A 24,873-nucleotide genomic window follows, 5' to 3' on the forward strand; every position below is an offset into this window, starting at 1 on the left:
GCTGAGGATCGACTACTGCGACAGGTGAGAAGCCTGGAAAACGTTCCTCGTGAAGCAAACCTGGCATGCGGGAAACGAAAAGGCGGCCATTTTTTGAGCACTCCTGAAAATGCCAATTGCCTGGCTTTCATGGTGACCCTCCAGCTTCAATGCTCCAAAACAAGTAGGACAATACAGACTTTTGATTATTCTATTCTGATTTTCCTGATCTGTACACTGGTTCTGCTTTGGTGACCTGAGCCGTGGGGAATATCATAATAGCCAGGCAACTAGCATTTTTAGATCAGCAATGTCAGACCCTTTATGACAAATAAAGTAGATGATTGGACTATATTGGTGCTTAACCAGTGGCCCTCCAGCCCTTGTGGAACTACAAGTCCCATCATGCCTCTGCCTTCAGGAGTCATGCTTGTAACTGTCTGCCTTGCAATGCCTCATGGGAATTGTCGTTTTGCAACAGCTGGGGGGGGGGCGCAGATTGAGCACCATGCCCTACCTTTTAAATGATGCCCCCTCCCCCTATTGCCCTTCGTACATTGTAGCATAACCCCAAGAGACAATGTATGTGCGCCTGGTACAAGCCCCCTCCCCCCCCCTCCCGTAAATTGGATATTTTTTATTTTTGAACTGCTTTTTATTGTTTTGTGGTGCAGAGCATTGCACATGTGTGCGCTGATGTGCTGAAGAGCTCTGCCAAGCTTAAAACAGAACTCCACCCAAAAAAGCAAGCCATCCATTGTGTACAATTGTCGTGTGACCTGCTGTGATTGGTCACATAGGTCACATGGTACCGACAGCGAGTCGGTACACTGATTAGTCATGGGTGGACGCAGCAGTGACAGATCGCCTACATTTGTGAAGAAAATTGTCGTTTTACATTTTTTATAGGATGTGTTTTATAGCAGAAAGTAAAAAATATTGTTTTTTTTTTTGTTTTTTTTAAATTGTTGCTCTTTTTTTGTTTATAGCGCAAAAAAATAAAAATCGCAGAGGTAATCAAATACCACCAAAAGAAAGCTTTGTTTGTGGGGAAAAAACAGGACGTCAATGTTATTAGGGTTCAGCGTCGCACGACCGCACAATTGTCCATTAAATAACGCAGTGCCGTATCGCAAAAAAATGCCCTGGTCATTAAGGGGGCAAATCCTTCCGGTCCAGAACTGGTTAAAGCGGAGTTCCAGCCTAACACACTCACCTGTCCAACGGTCCAGCGATGCGGCTGCCCGAAGCCTCGCTCTTCTCCCTCTCTGCTCTCTGGCGCCGGCATCACTGGTGTGGACACCCGGCTGTGACAGTTTGCGGCTTCACAACCAGGTACGCACTGCGCATGTGCGAGTTGCGCTACGCGTCGTGATTGGCCGGCAATCTTGTCCCAGAAGATTGCAGGGAGGGAGGGGGAGAGGAGAACTTCCGCTCAGGGCGCCACGGCGCTCCAAACGGAAGTGGGAGCGGGTACCTGTCAAAACTAGGTACCCGCTCCCCCCCCCCCCACCCCCAAAAATGACATGCCAAATGTGGCATGTCAGGGGGTTAGCACTACCTAAAGCGGAAGTTCCACTTTTGGGTGGAACTCCGCTTTAAGGTGACAACAGAGATACTTTTTTTTCTCTGCTTTTATGCAAAAGTGTTGTTTTTTTTTTTGTACATGACATATGTGATGCTGTTCACTGTCTTTGGTTATTGTGAATGCCGTCTTGGAAACTTTGGGTTTATACTACTGTTATGTTTTCTGTTCTTTTTTTTTTTAATAAAATTTTTTCTGATTTAAAAGAAAAAAAAAAAGAAAATGCCAGAACATGACAATAAAATCTATATAGTCAGGGTTGAAGAGGTCCATATATCCCAAGTTACACACAGTTACATAGTTAGTTAGGTTGGAAAAAAGACACAAGTCCATCTGGCTCAAAATGTTTTCTGTTCTTTTTTTTCTTTTTAATAAAATATTTTCTGATTTAAAAAAAAAAATTCCAGATCATGACAAGTACATTTATATAGTCAGGGTAAAGAGGTCCATATATCCCAAGTTACATATAGTTAGTCAGGTTGAAAAAAAGACACAAGTCCATCTGGCTCAAAATGTTTTCTGTTCTTTTTTTCTTTTTAATAAAATATTTTCTGATTTAAGAAAAAAAAAGAGAGAAAGTTCCAGATCATGACAAGAAAATCTATATAGTCAGGGTAAAGAGGTCCACATATCCCAAGTTACACAAGTTGAAAAAAAACACAAGCCCACCTGACTCAAAATGTTTACTGTTCTTTTTTTTTTTTTAACCACTTAAGCCCCGGAAGATTTTACCCCCATTCCGACCAGGGGGTATTTTGCGATTCGGCACTGCGCGACTTTAACGGACAATTGCGCGGTCGTGCGACGCTGTACCTAAACAAATTTGGCGTCCTTTTTTTCCCACAAACAGAGCTTTCTTTTGGTGGTATTTGATCACCTGTGCGATTTTTTGATCACGCGCTATAAACAAAAAAAGAGCGTCAATTTTGCAAAAATAGCAATATTTTTCACATTTTTTTATATGAAATTCCCCCCAAAAAAAATGTAAAAATCTAAATTTTTTTACATTTTCGGCCAATTTGTTTTATGCTACCTATGTTTGGTAAAAAAAATCACAAAAAGCGTATTTTGATTGGTTTGCGCAAAAGTTATCGCGTTTACTAACAAAGGGAAAGATTTTTGTCATTTTTGTTGTTTTTTTTTTTTAACGCGTAATGGCGGCGATCTGCGATTTTTTTTGCGGTACTGCGACATTGCGGCGGACAGATCGGACCCTTGACTGACATTTTTGACACTTTTGGGGTTACCAGTGACATTTCTACAGTAATCAGTGCTATATATATGCACTGTTACTGTAAAAATACACTGGTAGTGAAGGGGTTAACTTTATTTGGGAGGGAGGGGCTGTGTGTGTCCCTAGGGGCATGCTTTCCACTGTGATTGGCTGTGGCTTGAGCTGTAAGGACACTGATCAACGGATCTACATAGTAGATCCATGTGATCAGTGTCTTTACAGCGAGGAGAATGACAGGTGGCTTGTTTACACAAGCTGCCTGACATTCTCCCTCTCCCCCGCCGATCGCCGAGTGGCCGGCGGACATCGGGTCCGCTGGTCACACGCGCGGGGGGGTCCGTGACCACGCGGGAGCGCGCCTCCGGCGGCGCGCGCTCGCTCCCTAGACCCTCACAAGCAAGCGACGTAGCCCTACGTTAGTTTGCCTGTGAGGGGCTGACCGCCGTCGTAGATAGTCGTGCGGCGGTCGGCAAGTGGTTAATAAAATATTTTCTGATTTAAAAAAAAAAATTCCAGATCATGACAAGTAAACTTATATAGTCAGGGTTGAAGAGGTCCATATATCCCAAGTTACATATAGTTAGTCAGGTTGAAAAAAAGACACAAGTCCATCTGGCTCAAAATGTTTTCTGCTCTTTTTTTTTTTAATAAAATATTTTCTGATTAAAAAAAAAAAAAAAAATTCCAGATCATAACAAGTAAATTTTTATAGTCAGGGTTGAAGAGGTCCATATACCACAAGTCACACATAGTTACATAGTTAGTCAGGTTGAAAAAAAAGACACAAGTCCATCTGGCTCAAAATGTTTTCTGCTCTTTTCTTTTAATACAATATTTTCTGATTTAAAAAAAAATATATAATTCCAGATCATGACAATAAAATCTATATAGTCAGGGTTGAAGATGTCCATATATCCAAGGTTACACATAGTTAGTCAGGTTGAAAAAAAAGACACCAGTCCATCCGGCTCAACCAAAAAAATAAAAATAAAGCAGTAAAGAAAACCCAACCATATAATTCCATATACATAATCCTATATCTGCAGCTGGTCCAATTTTTGTTGATTTTTTTTTGGATATCCCCTTCACTCTTCTCCTTCTTCCATTTTTCAGCACCGCCTTTAATACCCAGGGCTATCACTTAATCATGGCAACAAGAATGGCCATAGAGGAGATCAATAACTCCAGCACACTGCTCCCCAACGTCACTCTGGGCTATGAGCTATATGACACGTGCTCCGACCCCACCAACATATACGGAGTCCTGAAGAACCTCTACCAGCCTGAAGACCCCTTTATAAAGATGCAGAACAACTTCACCAACTACAAGACAAAGGTCATCGCTGTGGTCGGCCCATCCAGCAGTAGTTCTGCTTTTGTTGCAGCCAGTATTTTGGGCAAGTTTCTCGTTCCCCAGGTAAGATCCGTTTATCAATATCGCCATGATGTGTCGATAAGATAAAACGTTTTTCAGTAGAGCTACTTTTCTTTTAATGCATGATGATCGTAATTATAGGATCTCAGGTACGCGCCTCATCCACAGTATATGACTGGAAGCTTTTAGATTCCCTCCAAAGGATTGAGATCAGGTCTCTGGTGAAGGGTGCCGGTAATACTACAATATACAAAGATACCTGTGCTCCTCTAACCTTGCAGGAATAGTTTGCAGCAGCCCTTGTTGTAAAGTTTGGGGGGTAAACATACGGGGGGGGGGGGGGCAAATTATGTAAACCAATACCAATAAAACCAAGGAAATAAAATATACACTATATTGTCAAAAGTATTGGGACACCTGTCCTTTACACACACACATGAACTTTAACCAGATGGTCCGGCCGCATCCAGAGTATGCCGTCCAGTTCTGGGCACCGGTCCTCAGGAAGGATGTGCTGGAACTGGAGAGAGTCCAGAGAAGGGCAACAAATTGGGGTAATGGAGGATCTCAGCTATGAGGAAAGACTACAAGCATTGAACTTATTCTCTCTGGAGAAGAGACACTTAAGACACTTAAGAGGGGATCAATGACCCACACACAAGTGGGACACAAGTCGAAAAAGGGTCATGTACTACTTTGGGGAGACCTGGAGGCGACTTGCATTGACTTCAATGATATGAAGTCCGTGCATGTCACGCTGTGCACCGCGACTTCACAGGTCGCCCCGGCAAGTCATGTCGCCCCTGTGTGAATGGGCTCTTATACAAGCTGTACACTCACTACTTTACATTGTAGCAAAAGTGTCATTTCTTCAGTGTTGTCACATGAAAAGATAGAATAAAATATTTACAAACATGTGAGGGATGTACTCACTTTTGTGAGATACTGTGTGTATATATATATATACATATGTATACATATATATATACATATATATATATACATACTGTACATGTATATATATATATATATACATATATATATATACATACTGTACATATATATATATATATATATATATATATATATATATATATATATATATATATATATACATACTGTACATATATATATATATATATATATACACACAGTGTGTGTGTGTATATATATACAGTATGTATATATATATATATATATATATATACAGTATATGTGTATGTATATATATATATTTTTTTTATTGGATATGTTTTATAGCAGAAAGTAAAAAATATTGTTTTTTTTTTTTTCAATATTTTCGTTTTTTTTTTTTTTTTTTTTATAACACAAAAAAATAAAAAACCCAGTGCTTAAATACCACCAAAAGAAAGCTCTATTTCTGGGATAAAATGATATAAGTTTAATTTGTATACAAAGCTGTACACTGATGAAACATATACAGTATAATTTTTTTTTCACCAATTTGACCACAAAATCGCCAGTTAAAGTAGCGCAGTGCCAAAAAGCAAAAAAAAAAAAAAAATGGTCTGGTCATGAAGAGGTTCATTTTCCGGAGGTCAAGTGGATAGGAAACTGAAGTATTGATTAAAAGTACAATGCAGGTTATGTACGAGCTACCAGTACCTAAATGTGTCACAAAGGTTTGCAGAGATTGCAGTCAGAAAGGCAGGAGGGAGCCGAGTGACACATCGCTGCACACAAGGCAACATTCTGCAAAAGGAGCAGCAAGCTGAGAAGTGGATTTCTCTTCTTCTAGTGTACATGTAATATTTTATTAGGAAGAGAAACACTGCCCCCTGGTGTTTAGAAACCTAAACTGTAAATTGCCTGACTGCTTTTGAAGGCCACACTTTTTTTTTTCTTCTATAAAAAAAATATTAATTTTGTATCATGGACGAAAAGGAACAAATATGTGATAATAATCTTTATGTGTTGAAAAGTACTGTCAAGGGGATATCTTTTTTAGTTAAAAGCCATTTGAAGTCACAAAATTGGGCATTAAAGAGAAACATCAGAACAGAGTTTTAGTGCGGCAGGCAGCCCCTCCTGCGTGAACTGACATAGGTCTACGTCGGTCACGCGCCTGCAGCTAGGGGGCGAGCCCCTACTCGGCAGTGGGGACTCCGATGCACGGGGCAGGCGGATCCGATTGCCGCCTGCCACCCGCGATCGTTCCCCGCTGAGAGAGAAGAACAATCAGCTGTTGAAAAAACAACTTACCGTTCTCTCTGGAATGATCACAGAGTGCCTGTGATCCTTTAATATAGGATCACAGGTCTCTATGGTCAATCCAAAAGCCACGCCCCCATACAGTTAGAAAACACTCCCCTAGGCTCACATTTAACCCCTTGATCACCCTCAGTGTTAACCCCTTCCCTGCCAGTGTCATTATTACAGTAACAGTGCATATTTTTAGCACTGATTACTGTAGTAATGTCACTGGTCCCCCCCAAAAGTGTAAAAAAATGTGAGTTAGGGATCCGATCTGTCAGCCGCAATGTCGCAGTCCCGCAAAAAATTGCAGATCGCCGCCATTACTAGTAAAAAATAAGAAAAAAACAATAAAAATAACAAATCTTTCCCGTAGTTAGTAGACGCGATAACTTTTGCGCAAACCATTCAAAATACGCTTATTGCGATATTTTCTTTACCAAAAATATGTAGCAGAATACAAATTGGCCTAAAATGTTGAACAATTTTGATTTTTAAATTTTGGGGGGGGGGGGGGGGGAATGTTATATAGCAGAATGTGAAAAATATATATTTTTTTTTTTTTTCAGAATTGTCCCTCTTTTTTGTTTATAGCGCAAAAAATAAAAATCGCACAGGTGATCAAATACCACCAAAAGAAAGCTCTATTTGTGGGAAAAAAAGGGACATCAATTTTATTTGGGTACAGTGTTGCATGACCGTGCAATTGTCAGTTAAGATAACGCAGAGCCAAATCGCAAAAAATGGCCTGGTCATTAAGGGGCCGAATCCTTCCGGTACAGAAGTGGTTAACAGACAATTATACAGTTGTGCGACGCTGTACCCAAACAAAATGAATGTCCTTTTCCCACCCCAAAAAATAGAGCTTTCTTTTGGTGGTATTTGATCACCTCTGCGGTTTTTATTTTATGCGCTATAAACAAAAAAAGAGCAACAATTTTGAAAAAAATATATATTTTTTACTTTCTGCTATAAAACATTCCCAATAAAAAAAATGCAAAAAAAACTGGATTTTTGACTTACTGTAAAATCCTTTTCTCTGAAGTTCATTGACAGACGCAGCTCCATATTCTTCTTGACCACTGGGTTATGCTGCCCCCTACAGGAGAGTAGGACACTAGGTGGAAAAAAGTTTGACTACGCCTATGGGGCAGTCCCAGGGGGGTATACTCCCACTTCCTGCTATAGGTCTTCAGTTTTTTTCTGCCTAGTCACAGGCGTCAATGGTGCAAGTTTGCAAGGTGGCCACTTGCTCATCCATGCACAGATGCAGGAGAAATCTTTACCACGCCTATGGGGCAGTCCCTGCAGGCATACACCCACTCACTCTGCTATAGGATTCAGTTTTGTTGCAAGCAGTGTTTAGAAGAAAAAAAACCAACCCCCCTCTATTAATAGAGGGGCGGGTGCTGCGTCTGTCAATGAACTTCAGAGAAGAGGATTTGACAGTAAGTCAGAAATCCAGTTTTCGCTACCGTTCATTGGCTCCATATTTTTCTTGACCATTGGGACGTTCCAAAGCAGTATTTGCATGAAGGGTGGGAAAACAACGCAGAAAAGAATGTTATTCCCTAAAGGCTAAACTTAGCCAACCAGGTAACATGGAGCTCAACCAGGAACAACTGGAGCTCACCTAGAAACATACACCCTCAAAGAGAATATTTTCTCTTTTAAACAACAGCCTGCAAAACCTTGCGGCCAAAAGAAGCATCCCAGGATGCCAACACATCTACTTTGTAGAATGCTGTAAACAGGTGCACAGATGACCAAGTTGCCGCCTTGCAAACTCTTATTACTGACGCCTGATGGCGAGAAGCCCAAGAGGCACTCAGGGCCCTAGTAGAATGCGCTTTCACAGGGAAAGGTGGAACCTGACCCTTAAATGAATACGCCTGTACCACCTTCTGCCTGATCCATCTGGATATGGTCGCAGCAGACGCAGCCAATCCCTTGCGAGGTCCTTCCGCAAGGACAAAAAGAGAGTCTGATTTCCTGAAACATTCAGTAGCCGCCAGGTAAACCCTAATTGCCTGAACCACATCCGAAGAATGCAAGGCAATTTCCTTTGGATGCCTGGGCTTAGGACAGAGTGAAGGCAGCACAATGTCTTCATTCAAATGGAAACCAGAAACCACCTTAGGAAGAAACGACTGATTAGGTCAGAGTACCACTTTAACTCTGTGGACCACCACATTCACGGCGGCCATATCTACCTCAGAATCTGAGGACACAGGAGAGCCAGGTTTTCCAAAACCGTCGTTAAGGCAGACAGGGGTTGCGACCCAGAGGTTCCCTTAACCACAAGGAGGGGATCTGTAGGTGAAATTTGTTCCTGGGACTCCATATGAACCCTGGAAAAGCTCAGTGTCACTTTAAGAAAACTGCGGAAAACTGACCCACACCGCTGCACCAGCAGTACTACAAGTCCCAGCCACTAGCACTGCAGATAGCAGGGTGAGAGAGAGAGACTTACAGGGACCCCAATAGACATACCACCATTTGATATGGAGGAGAACAGGATCGTTCTGCTGGCAGAAAAAACAGTCTTCACAGGAAGAGGAAGTACCTGGGTCATTCACTAGAGTGAAGGCCTAGTGGCTCCCTGCTGTCTAGCGTTCGTGGACTCCGAGAAAATGGCTGTCCAATGCAACCACAAAAACATGGCCGCCCATGCATTTCAATGGGAACTTCTGCAAAATGAGGCTGAACGATTCTACAGTAAAATGGCGGGCCCCCTCAGCGTGCCATGCGGTCTCCAGGACCCCCTAAGCGGTCCAAATGATTAGTGGCATCGGGGGGGAGGGTCCCCGGCAGGGACTCCCACCAGGATTAACCCCCCCAAGTGGATCCGCTATAGTGGCACCTGTGGGTCTACCCCCCAAGGACCCCCGTCACTGACTGAGGTAGGGACCCCTATGATGGTGAGGAGGGAGGCCTTGGGGGGGGCCTGGTACATACCGAGAGGCCAGGGGGAATGAGGGGTACCCAAGGGTCCGACCTTCCCAGGGAGGGGCTCACGTCTGCCCCAAGACAGCCAGAGCTACGGGGGACACCATACCAATGACATTGGGTGGTTGCCACTCCGGACAGGCTACCTCTCCACTCGGGGTGTGGATGCTGATGGCCAAGGGATACGCTGCAACTCAGGTCAAACCAGGTCATGTGTGTCCCGGCGAGGTGTTTCACTCGAGGGCTAGCCCCTGTCCATTCGGCCTCTGTTGTGGCGAGGCCTAGCCCGGGGCTATAACCTGCTCACGCTCGCTGGCCGGACTGGGAGACCTTAAGGATCTAAGATATCCAGTCTGTTCATTGCAGTACTCTCAGGAACATAACTAGCAAAAAAATTAAAATTTCAACAAAGGTTCCCTTTAAAATAAAAAAGACAAGCTAACACCAAAGTCCCAGTCGGGAACTAGGTCCTACTCCTAAACTAGGCAGAAACAAACTGAATCATACAGCAGAGTGAGTGGGTGTATGCCTGCAGGGACTGCCCCATAGGCGTGGTAAAGATTTTTCCTGCCTAGTGACCTACTCCTGTAGGGGACAGCAAAACCCACTGGTCAAGAAGAATATGGAACTGCGTCTGTCAATTAACAATAGAGAAAATCTAATTCCTTCATCATTTTAGGCCAATATGTATTCTGCTACATATTTTTGGTAAAAAAAATCCCAATAGGAGTATATTGATTTGTTTGCGCAAAAGTTATCGCGTCTACAAACTATGGGATATTTTTATGGAATTGTTAAATTTTTTAATAGTAATGCGATCAGCGACTCGGAGGGACTGCGACATTGCGGCGAACAAATCTGACACTATCATGACACTTTTTAGGGACCAGTGACACCAATACAGTGGTCAATATTAAAAATATACACTGTCACTGTACAAATGACACTGGCAGGGAAGGGGTTAACATTAGGGGCAATCAAAGTGTTAAATGTGTTCCTAGGGAGTGCTTGCTAACTTTGGGGGAGGTGCTTGTACTGTGGGAAGACAGAGATCCATGTTCCAGACCCACTGATTAACACCTTAAAGAAAAAAGACGTACTGGTACGTGATTTCACGCTGAAGGGTCGCTCTGCCGCAGTATATGAGGGTGGGACGGTCCAGAAGTGGTTAATAAAGCTTGGCAAATGTCCTGTGTGTGTTTCATTTCTATTTGTTTAAAGGGTCCCAGTAGAACTCCAGCTCAGTAGTTCCCCCATTTAGCAGATCCCTAGTTCATTAGTACCCCCATTCATCAGATCCCCAGCTTAATAGTACCCTCGTTCAGCAGATCCCCTTGTTCAGTAATATCTCCAGCTCTGCTGACACCCCACTCAGTAGTAGCCTCCAGTTCTGCTGATCCCCGTCCGTCCCCTACTCGGTAATAACCCCCAGCTCTGCTGATCCTCTGGTCTGCTGATCCTCTCTGGCCCCTGTTCAACCCCTTCCCCCTGCTATATTGTCCCCGGGCTGCTCACCATGTGTGACATCTGCTACTCTTTCCTGCTCTGCTGAACCTCTGCCACTCAGTCCTCTCTCTCCGGTCCCGCTCACCTTCTGCTGTAGTGTTCCCATATTGCACATCACGTGTGTCGTCTGCTAGTTAGTCCGCTCAAGTCTGGACCCTGCTCACCTTCCTCCTGCTCCATGCTGCACACCAGATGTATGTGAGCTCTGCACCAGACACTCCCATAATATACACTATATTGTCAAAAGTATTGTGACGCCTGCCTTTACATGCACATGAACTTTAACCTCCCTGGCGGTATGATTATATCAGGAATTACATACCAAAAGCGGTACAATTGTTTTCATGGAAATTTGGCATTATGTATTATATCTCATCTCAAGTCAAAGCCCTATTGGAGGAAACGCGTCAGGAGGGAGGCGTGACGTCATTACGTCATCGGAGGTCCGTGCTGCAGCCGGACCCGATGCAAATAGAGATCCTCAGCCTGTCATTTTTATACTTTCTGCTCGTAATTGATCAACTCAATGTAAGTGCAAGTCTGTACACCTAATAAATTGTTTATTGCGGTAATGCACTATTAGTCTCATTTATACTTCCATGTGCATTGGAACATCGTGGGGAGTACACACTTTACCCTAAGGGAGTAGGAGACTTACGTGGTTCATACAGAGGGAAGAAAGTGGGAGCCATCCATCCATTCGCAGTGTTAAGGAAGCATCCTCATATCCATAGTGTCATCTGATATTTCAGAGGCTTGATTGTCTCTTATATCTGGTAAGAGGCTTGGATTGATTTATCACCAGTGGGATCGTGCACGTGTGGAGGTGGAAATAAGATTTTGGCTTCACTTTTATAGAAATTATCACTATCAGGCACTTACCTTCTTTCCGCCAGGTAAGGAGGCATTTCACCAGGTGGAGGGAACATCTCAATCATCACTAGATTTATTATTTGGACTTTACCACCATTTTTTCATTTTTTCAATTTTTTGGAACACTTTAATAACAGGACTTTAGTTCTCGTGTTTATTTGTTTATTTTCACTTTTTAATGTTTTTTGAAGACACTGTTTATTTATTGTTTATTCATTATTGATATAATTACTTAATTGGATCACACCTGTGCATTGATTTATATATTGTGCTATATATAATTTCCTATTCACTTGAAAAGCGCACCATCACTTTTAAACATTCGCATTTCACATCATCTGGTTGCAGCATTTCACTCAATCAGCGCACCCCTTTCTTTCAACGTTATGTATTATAGGCCTACAATTCTTAGTAATTACTGACTTAAATCTGACCAAAACAAGAGTCTAGTAGACATCCCAGATGTGATAAATTTGAAACACAAACAAGTGAATTATAATCGAATCAATAATATAATTTTATTATATAATATATATAATAAAATTATATTATTGATTAGATTATAATTCATGCATTATATATTATATATATATATATATATATATATGTGTGTGTGTGTGTATATATATATATATGTATATATATATATATATGCATATATATATATATATATATATATGCACATATATATAATATAAAATGTGTTATGTGTTTTGTGCAACGTTTTTTTTTTTTTTTTTTTTTTTTTAATTTCCCTCCCTAGTTCCGCTCCCATGCAGCATTGCTGCTGCAGGGAACGGAACTAGGAAGTCATCACACCGACGGAGGACGGAGGAGCGGCGGGACTCTCAGCTGGCGGTCACAGCAATGAGAGATCATCGCTGGATCGCCAGGAGAAGGTAAGAGAACACCGCTGCGCTCTCTGCACATCCACCCCGAGCGTGACTCGGGGTTACCGATCCTAACCTAAAAAATCCACCCCGAGTCACGCTCGGGATTACCGCCAGGGGGGTTAATGGCATCCCACTTCACATAAAAAGGTCCGTAAAGACATGAATGAGCGAGTTTGGGGTGGAGCAACTTGACTGGCCTGCACAGAAGCCTGACCTCAACCTGATAGAACACCTTTGGGATAAATTAGAGCAGAGACTGCAAGCCAGGCCTTCTCATCCAACATCAGTGCCTGACCATACAAATGCCCTTCTGGAAGAATGGTCAAACATTCCCATAGACACACTCCTAAACCTTGTGGACGGCCTTCCCAGAAGACTTGAAGCTGGTATAGCTGAAAAAGGTGGGCCAACTCAATGAACCCTACAGACTGAGACTGGGATGCGATTAAAGTTCATGTGTGTGTAAAGGCAGGCGTCCCAATACTTTTGACAATATAATATATACACATGAACTGGAAGTGACTGCTGATGACATCTTTCCGGTTCGCTTGTTGTTATCCTAGTGCATCCTGGGATATCACATACCTGTAATACCTCCAAAACAAATCAAAGCTAGAGCTCAAAAAATTCAGGTGCTGTTAGCGAGCGTTGTCATAAACTTCTATGGAGAGTTTGGAGACACTTTGAAGCACCAAGAAAGCGACATGGGGGATCATTTTTTGAAGCAAAGCAAACGCAAAGTTTGAACAGGATGGTAAGGTAACCATTTTATTTAATGACAGGTGCTTAAAGCGGAGTTCCGGGCACAAAAACGTTTTTTTTTTTTTGTGCTCCTCCGCTAGGTAGAGCTCACCTGAAAAGGAATTGGATAGTTATTTTTATTTTTTTTGTTTACTCACCTTTTTATTGAAGATCGTAAATACTCACCTCTGACTGCTTCCTCCCTCGGCGCCGCGGCTCACCCCGTCACTTCCTGCCTCGCGATGATTCCTGGGAGCTAAACGTCATAGCTCCAAGGAATCAATGCGACGGCACCGACCCCGCTCGTCATTTCCGGGCGACGCCGCATTCCCCTGCTAAACAGCTTCTGGGCATGCCCAGAAGCTGTTTAGGAATGCGGCGCCGCACCGGAAGTGACGAGAGGGGCCGGTGCAATGCATTCTGGGACACGAAGACGCGGAAGAAGACAGAGAAGAGGACCGCGCCGGCTTCAGCTGCCCACAACAGAGATGGACACGCTGTGGAAGAAATTTTATAAGTAAGTATTTCTTCTAAAAGGTAAGTGCGATCCGGGACAGATCAGAGGCTAGCCATTGTGGAATGTGCTAGCCCTGACTGTCCCGGGGGTATGTTCAGTAAAAAATAATTTCTGTGCCCGGAACTCCGCTTTAAAAGCAATTGTAAATTACCCCCTTAGAGAATGTCTGGTTTGTTTTTTCAGATAAGTTACTCAGCCACTCATGAGCAGCTCAGCAATAGGAATATCTATCCATCCTTCCTTCGCACCATCCCCAGCGACAAGCTCCAAGTAGAAGTCATCTTAAACCTGCTGCAGAGGTTTAAATGGACGTGGGTGGCAATAGTTGGCAGTGATGACGTCTATGGCCGGCAAGGCGTACAAGACTTGAACACCTTGGCCAGCAAGAATGGCATCTGCATAGCGTACCAGGGCCTGATCCCGTACAGCACAGACACAACCATGGTCAAGAAGATGGTGGCCAACATTGTCCAGACCAGAGTCAAGGCAACTGTGGTCTTCTCTGCCTTTTTCAACGCAAGGATATTTTTTCAAGAAGTCATAAATGCCAACATCACTGACTTTGTCTGGATCGGGAGTGAAAGCTGGTCTACAGACTCCCAAATCACGGCACTCACCAGTACCAAAAGAATTGGCTCGGTTTTAGGAGTTTCGGTGGGTCAGGTCTATTTCTCAAAGATCCTCCAATTTGAAACGGACTATGTCACATCTCCAAAAATGAAAACCACGGGTCAGAGTGGCTGCAACCAAGTCTGCCGGGACTGTCAGGCCTTCACACTGCAGACCATGCCCATCGCCACTCAGTTTGCCATGTCAGCTTCTTTCAATGTCTATTCGGCAGTGTACGCCATAGCAAATGCCCTACATGATCTACTCGACTGTGAATCTGGACAGTGCAGTAACAACACTTTCTACCCATGGCAAGTAAGTATTATTATTCAACCCTTTTCGCTGCCAGAGCCATTTTAGGATTTTTTGCACATGCATAAAAAATGCATGATTTAGGCCTGAATATTAATTAAACCCCACACACTATATACTGTATGTTGTGTTCACCCCCACAAGGGCAGCTGATTTTCCACAGGTTCTCAGATTTCTTGCCACAGCAGCCAGGCACACAGCAACAGTCACTCTCCTGGCTCAATGAACAGTCTAGGGCAGGGGTCAGGAAGACGTCAATCACCAGTCAATCACGGGCAGCTGACAGGTAGATTGGGAACACAGCCCTGCAAACCAGCCCTTCCGCTGGAGTTACCTGTTCAAATTTACCTGCAGGTGATTGGTTGCTGGGAAACTGGGTTGGGCAGAGGGCACAGGACACTGCTATGGGGAGGCACAGGACACTACAGTGGGGGGGGATGTGATGTGAAGGGGACAGAGGGGAATGGACACTGCTTTGGGAGGCACAGGACACTGCAATAGGGGGAGGGGCAAACAGAGGACACTACATTTGGGGGGAGCTGATGTGAAGGGGGGCAGAGGACATTGTTTTGGGGGGAGGGGGCACAGGACACTGCTATGGGGGGAGGGGGGGCACTACAGAGAGGTGTGATATGAAGGGGGGGTGGCTGAGGGCACAGGACACTAGAGTGTGGGGGAATGTGATGTGAAGGGGACAGAGGGGAAAAGACGCTACAGTTGGGGGGGGGGGTTATGTGAAGAGGGCAGAGGACACTACAGTGGTGGGGGGATGATTTGAAGAGGACAGAGGACACTACCTTGGGGAGGGGGGGGGACTGGACACTGTTATGGAGGGCAGAGGACACTACATGGAGAGGGTTGTAAAGGGGGCACTATGGTAGGGGGTTATGTGAAGGGGCACATGACACTGTTATTGGGGGGGGGGCAGAGGACACTGCTATGGGGGGCAGAGAACAATACAGTGGAGTGGGGGGATTATGTGAAGGGGCAGAAAACACTGCTATGAGGGGAGCAGGGGACACTACAGTAGGGGGGGGGGGGGTTATGTGAAGGGAAGAAGGACACTGGTAAAGGTAGGAAGAAGACACTACTATATGGGGGCAGACGACACTACTGTGGGAGGGATGATGTGAAGGTGAGCAGAGGACACTACATGGAGGGGGATGTAAAGGGGGCAGAGGACACAACGAGAGGGGGTGATGTGAAGGGGGGGCACAGGACACTGTTATGGGGGGAGAAGACTACACTGCTATGGGGTCACAGAACACTACAGTGGAGTGGGGGGGGGAATATGTGAAGGGGGCAGAAAACACTGCTATGAGGGGGGGAGTAGAGGACACTACAGTGGGGGATTATGTGAAGGGGAGCAGGACACTAGCATATGGAGGAAGAAGACACTACCATATGGGGGGCAGACGACACAACTCTGGGAGGGGTGATGTGAAGGGTAGCAAAAGAGTGCGTGGGGGGCACAGGGCACTATGCTGTCTTTTTTTTATTTTTTTAATGGGGGCTGTATGTTTTTTCTTATTTATTTATTTTTTTTTTTTAAAGGGTTTTCCTCCGCTAAAGACTTATGGTGACCTTCCCCAGACACAGAGGCTTCCCTTCCCAGAGTGTCCCTAATTAAAAGGACTCTATCCCTAGTGCAAGGCCAACCTCTCCACAATTGGGTCTCTGTCCCTGTCTGAAACATCACCATCCAGCAGGGGCTAAAAAAAAAAAAAACCCTTATGAGTTCAAGATGGCCACCCAACTCTTGAGAGAGCTCTAAGTCCAATGAAAATCAGGCTATCCCAAGATGGAGCCTGCAGTCCAGGGCAGAGGATACATTGACCTTTTATTAAATATCATTGGCTACATGACTGCTTTGCTTACAATGAAAATACGAGCCCCAAGTGACCTTGGCCAGCTTCTCCCTTCACAGAGCCCTTCTCGAGCGTAGGAACCTAATTCTCAATATATTCTGGACAGACTTCGTAGAAAGTGATTTAATAATTCCTGCACCACTTCCTAGCCCTGGTAATCTGACAAAGCTACTCAAATTACCAGCACCCATACTAACACCTGCCTACATCCTGTCTCGATGACCACTGTCTTTGGGAATGGAAACAACATATTCCCATTAGGGTCACAGAGAGCAGATTCTGACTCTTCCCCGATCTCTACAAAGCAGCCAAACACCTTGGGAGGCATACCCTTAAGGTTTTACCGTTCACTGGTTCAATTCTTGTGTTTTTTGTCCATAGCTTCTGCAAAAGGTGAAGAATGTGAATTTCACTCTCTTCAATCAGACTATTAATTTCGACAGTAATGGAAACCCGGCCACTGGTTATGACATAGTCATGTGGTCCTGGAGCAGCGACACCACAACAGTCAAAGTCATCGGCTCCTACAGTAAAACTTCACAGAGGTTGCAGTTGAATGACAAACTCCATTGGCACACCAATGACAATACCGTGAGTTGGCCTAAAAATTATTTTCAAACATTCCTCCCATATGTGGCTGCCTGTATTGCTCCATTTCAGAGCTGGTTGGGTCATATCTATATAATATTCTCTTGATGGTTGATTGCCATTTTCCATGTGGCACAGAGCACTGGTAAAGTGAAATTTCACACTTTTGGTTAACTACCTCCGCCAACTCCTATTCTAACTACCCCGAGAAAATAAAAAATATATACTTACTTATTCTGAGGGCACTTTGGTCCGGTCATGCGATTTTCCCAATGGCCGGCTTCAAGGAGAGGAGGGATCTCATACAACAGCTGAAATGCCTGTCACCTATAGGCTTACTATGGGGCATGTGTTGTTGACTGTCCCTCCTCCCCCTTGAAGCCACCGCTAGGTGCCGATTACATGACCGCAACAGAGTGCCCTCATAGGTAAATATAAGGATCTTCCTTTCACAGGGTAGCTAGAATAGGATTTAGAAGGGGCGGGAGCAGTTTAAGAATAAGTAGGAAACAGCCTGGAATTCCACTTTATTGGGTAGGCTTTAACGCCCACAGGTCGCACATATGTGTCAATGGGCAGCAGATCTTTCCGTGCTGAGAGTGTGCCGACTCCCAGCACGGTGACCAAGCTGTCGAGGCCGGTTCCCAGTCTCTAGTAATGATTGGGAGCTGGCGGGACTAACTCGTGATCAACGTGACAGCCAATCGCAGTGGTCACATGATCAGGAAGAAACTCCCACCCCCAGGGCGTAGTAGCCCAGTTAAAGAGAAGACAGGGCTGGGCTAAAGAGGGTTAACACATTGATGTAATGTCTACAGTTATTTTTAACCCTGCAGCTTTAATTAAAATAATACATGGCATTCCTGGCACGAAGCTCCTTGTTAATACGTCAGATCCGTCAGGCGACACATTCCTCCCCCCCCCCCCTCCTTACCTCCTGTCGGGAGCCGGGGAGTGCTGGATGGCTGAGCCGCTGTCCTCCTGCCTCCTCCAGCCTCCGTGTATCTTCTGCCTCTTCCTGGCCACTGGCCAGTAAGATCGCTTCTCTTTTCAGCCAATCAGGAAAGGGGTCTCACAACCCTCTTTCTGATTGGCTGGGAGGAGAGTCAGTGTGACAATAGCGAATATTAATTCGCTATTGTCACACAACTGGGTGGGCTCGGGGCGCAGTGCCCTGCGCCCCAAGCCCACCCTTTTCTGAAGCCTATTAGAGCCTCTGGCTTAAAAAAAAAAATCACCTATTGGATTCCATGCGTACGGCGCCCTGCATGTAGATTAGGGGACCGGATGCATGGATAGGGGAGCGGCGCCCCTGCATTGCGCATTAGCAAACCAAATGGAATTGTTCTAATTTACATTTGCTTTAGGAGTATTTTCTCTGTGGCATTAAAGTGTGCGGCCACTGTGATTCTTAAGAGCATAACCTCCGCATCATTTAGGTGGTATAGTTGCTTTGGCCCTTACATTATTATTGTGTAAAATTTGTGTGATATAAATGTAAACAAGAGGTCAATGAAGGCAGAGATATTTAATAGATAATATACTATGGATCTACATTATAATGAGGTTTGTTTGATACCCTATTCGGAAAAAGGTTTGTGGTTACTTGACCATCACACCTATATAAGTTTGCTGGGCATCCCATTCCAAAACCTTTGCCATTTGTATAGCATTGGCTCTCCTTTGTGGCTTTTCTACTCCAATCTTCTGGGAAGGCTTTCTACGAAATTTTGGAGGGTGTCTGTAGGAATTTGTGCCCATTTGTCAGGTACTGATATTGGATGAGAGGAACTTGCTTACCAGTGGGGTTCCAATGCATCTCAAAGCTGTTCAGTAGGGTTGAGGTCAGGGCTCTGTGCAGAATACTGACACCAAACTGGTCTAAACTGGTCAAACCATGTGTTTATGGAGCTGGTCTAAACTGGTCAAACCATATGTTTATGGAGCTGGTCTAAACTGGTCAAACTATGTGTTTATGGAGCTGGTTTAAACTGGTCAAACCATGTGTTTATGGAGGTGGTCCAAACTGGTCAAACCATGTCTTTATAGAGCTGGTCCAACCTGGTCAAACCATGTCTTTATAGAGCTGGTCCAACCTGGTCAAACCATGTCTATATGGAGGTGGTCCAAACTGGTCAAACCATGTCTTTATAGAGCTGGTCCAACCTGGTCATACTATGTCTTTATGGAGCTGACTTTGTATACAAGGGCACAGTCATGCTGGAACAGAAAAGGGTCTTAACCCAAGAATTTTGTGGTATGCTGCAGTATTAATAGTGCCCTTCAAACACCTGAACTTAATGGTTTGGAAGGATGTTCAATAGTGTACTTTGGTTTTTGAGTTCCAGGAGCCCAACACTTTGGTTCTGAAAACAAGTCTAAATAACAGAGTTATAACAAGAGGCTAAATGGGAACTGGCCAAATCTCAAGGTCGTATCTCAAAGTAAACCAACCATTTCATGTTGTCTTTGCACACAGGTACCAGAATCGGTTTGTTCTAAAGAATGTGGAAAGGGAGAAAGAAGGGTCCAGACTGGGTCCCACACCTGCTGCTTTGAATGTATCCCATGCCCGACAATGAGTTTTCTTAACACAAGCGGTGAGTTACTAATAACTGTATTTACATATATGACCATTCCAAAAAAAAAGTCCAGTTCTTGTAATTATATATTAGGAGGTGTTTCTGATACACATATGGAGTTGTCTTAACACATTTTCTTAAAGGCTCCCTTGAATGTTTTTAGTGGACTGTCTCTCTTCCCTCATAGACAGCCCTGCACCACTCACCATGCATCCATGCCATTACATGAAAGAAAGGAAAGTGAACAACATGTTCCTCCATATCTGGAAGTACTAAATGCTTTCTTTGCCACCCATGGTTGAAAAAGGAGTATGTGCTGCCAAGGTGGAGGGTGGAAGAAAGCAAACGTGTTGCTCTGCCCTATGTGGAAAAACTTAGGTTTTCTTTAACGTAACCATGTCTGTAAAGAGAAATTACCCACTAAAGAATCTTCAGAATCCAAGACTTCTGTAAATGTTAGATTCCTAGTTCCCCCTGTTCATAGTGGTTACTCCTGCCAGCTGTTACGTAACTAGAGGACACAGCAGTGATGAAGGCCAGAAGGAAAGACCTAACGGTGCTTAACCAGGTGGATCCGGTAGAAGTGTGTAGGCGACGGTGCTGCGGATAAGACCCCCGTAAACCTTTCCAACAAATTGTATGCAAAAACCAGCATTCAGCTATGGGCTGTACAATCTTTATTACATCACAGGATAAAAATACCACAGGACAGTGCTATTGCGTTTCAGCTAGAAAAGGCCTTAGTCTGGTAGAAACATGGTAGTGCTCTCCTGTAGCATTTTAATCTTGTGATCGAATAAAGAAGATTGTACAGCCCATAGACGAGTTCTGGCTTTTGGATACAAGTAGTGACGAAGGGGCTGGAGGACTGTACAAGTGACCACAGCGGGGGACCAGGGACTAGACACTACTGGAAATGTGTCAATTTCTACAGATTCTTCAAGTGGCAGTTCATGATCCTTACAGCAGAGATTGCCCTCAAGGATTGCGGGAGTGGTGAGAAGCTCAGGGTACATTCTTGGCACAGAGTTTTTGTGCCTAGATGAGTTAACTCATGTGCAGGAGTTATGTCATTCTTGTGCCGGCAAACCAAAACAGCCAAAGACCTGGCAACTGGAAGAGGTAGAAGAAAAGGTACCGGCACAAGCAGGGGACTTCATGGATGTTGGACTGTTGCTGGGGAGGTAAGACCTGGCAACTGGAAGAGGTAGAAGAAAAGGTACCGGCACAAGCAGGGGACTTCATGGATGTTGGACTGTTGCTGGGGAGGTAAGTATTTGCAGACTTTAGTACTTAGTGCTGTTTTTGTAATAAAACTTAAACATTTAATATCATGAACTGCAATGAGCCAAACTGCCCTAGGCTTGGCTAAAGCAGGGTTTGGCGAACTTCAAAAACGTCTGGATGCGAACCCTAATCCCATGAATAGTATGAATTTTTAAGGAATACGGCATGGTAAAACCCAAACAAAAACAAGAAAACCCAACAAACCTGGAACCATCCAGGAGCTAGCACAACTGGTCTGGATGGTTCTGCTCACAGAATGAAAGCTCCCCAAGCTGTCATTAACATATAAGGGAAGAGGTTGAGATAGTAGTGGAATCACTGAACAAACATGGCCATGGCCTATGTTTGGAATGAATCACTGACTCATCCCTAATCAAGACAAAATTACGGTGAAACAGTAAGGTTTGTGTATTTAACCTATAGGTTTAGCTGTGTGGCTGGAAATCTACTTTAAAAATCTTGTGAGTCCCAAACAAGGGAATCCAAAGAAATATAGGAAGAAATAACAACTGCCATGAAACACCACTACTGTAGATAAGTATCTGTTCTGGTGGAGAACAGGGTTGGGAAAACTGGACAGAGGTTATATGGAAGGAACTGGACACATCACAATCACTTCAAGAGTGCGTAAATTTCCTGGTGTCTATCAGAAAATTAGTTTTGGATGGGATTGGGGCTTTTTCTATAAAATATAACTTTATTTATGTAAACAAAATGACAAAATCAATATTTATGTTTTCCAGATCTTTATTCCTGTCACCCTTGTGGATCTGATCAGTGGTCACCAATGAAAAGTGACATCTGTTACAACCGAACCTTGGAATACCTACCTTGGACTGACCCATTGTCCCTGGTTCTTCTGTCTCTTGTTACATTGTTGCTATTAGTGACCATAGCAATAGTTGTTATATTCGTTATCAATCTGAACACTCCGGTAGTGAAATCGGCAGGAGGGAAGATGTGTCTGGGGATGTTAACGTCTTTAGCGCTCTCTCTTTGCACCTTATACTGCTATTTTGGTAAGCCTGGAATCATCACATGTATGTTGAGGCAACCAGTCTTTGCCGTGAGTTTCACTGTCTGCTTTGCTTGCATCGTGGTCCATGCCTTTCAGATAGTGTGCATTTTCAAGATGGCTACCCATATGCCAAGAGTATACGACATCTGGGTGAAGAAGAATGGCTCAGATGTCTTCATTGTCGTCAGTTCCGCCATTCAGGTTCTGATCTCCGTTGTGTGGATTGTGGTGAAACCTCCGATGCCTGTAGCAGATTATTCCATCTTCCCAGATCAGATCATACTGAAATGTTCCGAGGCTGTTTCTGTCGGCTCCATCGCTGAAATTATTTTCATTGCTTTCCTCAGCATGATATGTTTTATTTTCTGCTACATGGGGAAAGATTTACCGGCAAACTACAACGAGGCCAAGTGTATCTCATTCAGTTTACTGGTCTACTTCATCTCCTGGATCGGGTTCTTCACCACGTACATCGTCTATCAAGGGAAGTACCTTGCTGCGGCCAATGTGGGTGCCGTGCTCCTCAGCGTTTTTGGGATTCTAGCTGGATATTTTACTCCAAAATGTTACGTCATTCTGTTCAGACCAGAGATGAACACTACAGAACATTTCCAGAGTGCCATCCAAGATTACACCAAGAAACAGTCCGCACATGACTAATGATCAGAGGAGCATTACTAAGTCGATCGGGCTGATGGTTATGGAAATATGTAGACTGACAAAGTTAAGGAACTACCTAGAAATGCATTGTTTGTCAAATGAAAAGAAAACCTGAAAACTGGGGCTGGAGGAAACTGTCTCTGTCACAGAGCAACCAACCACATTCCAGCTTCAGTTTTTTTTTTTTTTTTTAGCTTTATTGATTATTAAACAGCCCAGTATTACGTATTAGGGTAATTTACTAAAACTGAAGAGTGCAAAAATCTGGTGCAGCTCTGCATGGTGGCCAATCAGCTTCTAACTTCAGCTTGTTGAATTAATGGGGTTGTAAAGGCAGAAGGTGTATTCTATGCATTATGATAAGAAGCGTTCTGTGTGCAACAGCCCCCCTCAGCCCCCCTAATACTTACCTGAGGTCCCTCTAGCTCCAGCGATGTTGTAGGAATGTCTCGGCCTTCTGGGACTCCCCTCCTCATTGGCTGAGACAGCAGCGCAGCACCACTGGCTCCTGCTGGTGTCAATCAGTCAGTCAGCCAATGAGAATACAAAGTGGTTGGGGATGGGCCGCAGCTCCGTATCTCAATAGACACACGGAGCTGTGACTCGGCTCGGGTGCCCCCACAGCAGGCTGCTTGCTGTGGGGTCACTCAGCAGGAGGGAGTGGCCAGGAGAGCCAAAGAGGGACGGGCGGTGCTCTCCCGCCCCCGCTTGTCAGCGGGGAAGCCGATGCGTGTGTCAGGCGGCTCTGATTGCTGCCTGACATTCTCGATAGTTCCCCGCTGAGAGAGGACGGTCGGCTGTTGTAAACACAGCCGACCGTCCTTCTCCCTGGGATGATCACAGAGCTCATGTGATCCTTTTATATAGGATCATGTCTCTATTGTCATCTCAGAAGCCCAACTCCCATACAGTTAGAATCACTCCCCTAGGGTCACATTTAACCCCTTGATCACCTATACTGTTAACCCCTTCCCTGCCAGTGTCATTATTACAGTAACAGTGCATATTTGTTAGCACTGATTACTGTAGTAATTTCACTGGTACCCCTAAAAGTGTCAAAATGTCAGTTAGGGGCCCGATCTGTCCGCCGCAATGTCGCAGTCCTGCTAAAAATTACCAGATCGCCGCCATTACTAGTAAAAAAAAAAAAAAAACAATAAAAATGATAAATCTTTCCCGTAGTTAGTAGACGCGATAACTTTTAATTATTGCGGATTTTTTTTACCAAAAATATGTAGAAGAAAAAAAAATTGGCCTAAAATGTTAAAAAAAATGTGTTTTTTATGGGAATGTTATATAGCAGAATGTAAAAATTATTGTTTTTTTTAATCAAAATTGTCGCTCTTTTTTTGTTTATAGTGCAAAAAATAAAAATCGCACAGGTGATCAAATACCACCTAATCGCAAAAATAGGGCCTGGTCATTAAAGGAGAAAATCTTCCGCTCTTAAAGTGATAAAGTAATGCAGTGCCGAATTGCAAAATATGGCCTGGTCATTAAGGGGGCAAATCCTTCCGGGGCTGAAGTGGTTAAAGTGGTGGTAAACTCTTACAAGTTGAAATCCGCTGACGAGTAGACTCTTTATAACATGAGAGACCTCTCTGCCTGTCAGCGGGTAATATAATCTGAGCTGCACATGCGCAGACCACATTTATGGCCCGCTCTGCATGCCGCAGCAATGTGATTCCTGTGGGCACAGCCATTCAAGTGCCTGAAGATCGGGAACCTGGAAGCAAGGAAGACCAGGCGAAGGTGGAAGCTGCCGTAGAAGGGGAGCCTTGTCAGCGCAGCGCTGGAGGGTAAGTCTGTGATAATGTACTAGTACAGTGCAGTGCATACCAGTACATTATGACCTAAGCCTGCACGGGGCGCCATCTAAATAAAAAGACTTTAATATCACTTTAATGGCGGCTGTGCCAGTGGAGCGACCCTCTGTGGTTACTTAGCAGAAGAGCAGCAGCTCGGGACAACACCTGGAAGACTGCGGCTATCATTGTAGTAGTTTGGGCTACTACAGTGATTTGCAGCTTCTACAGTGGCTGTTACATATGTGTACTTACATTGTGCCAAGCTGGACCATCCC

The 24,873-nt window shown here is 44.2% G+C and overlaps 1 protein-coding gene across 2 annotated transcripts; it reads left to right on the forward strand.

Moving 5' to 3' along the window:
- Nucleotides 1–3,914: 3,914 nt before the first annotated feature.
- Nucleotides 3,915–22,915, forward strand: LOC309567821 (taste receptor type 1 member 1-like). 2 transcript variants are annotated; one of them, XM_082273301.1, is made up of 6 exons: nucleotides 3,915–4,215; nucleotides 14,050–14,790; nucleotides 17,037–17,246; nucleotides 19,723–19,843; nucleotides 21,856–22,131; nucleotides 22,227–22,588. In XM_082273301.1, the coding sequence occupies exons 1-6, from the start codon at nucleotides 3,946–3,948 to the stop codon at nucleotides 22,451–22,453; spliced, it is 1,845 nt and encodes a 614-aa protein (XP_082129427.1). In that variant the 5' UTR covers nucleotides 3,915–3,945; the 3' UTR covers nucleotides 22,454–22,588. The 2 variants fall into 2 exon arrangements, with proteins under 2 accessions (XP_082129427.1, XP_082129426.1); XM_082273300.1 differs by having other exon boundaries at nucleotides 21,856–22,915.
- Nucleotides 22,916–24,873: the final 1,958 nt, after the last annotated feature.

This window comes from Pelophylax lessonae, assembly GCF_965119305.1.
Source record: "Pelophylax lessonae genome assembly, chromosome: 12".
Lineage (NCBI taxonomy): Eukaryota > Metazoa > Chordata > Amphibia > Anura > Ranidae > Pelophylax > Pelophylax lessonae.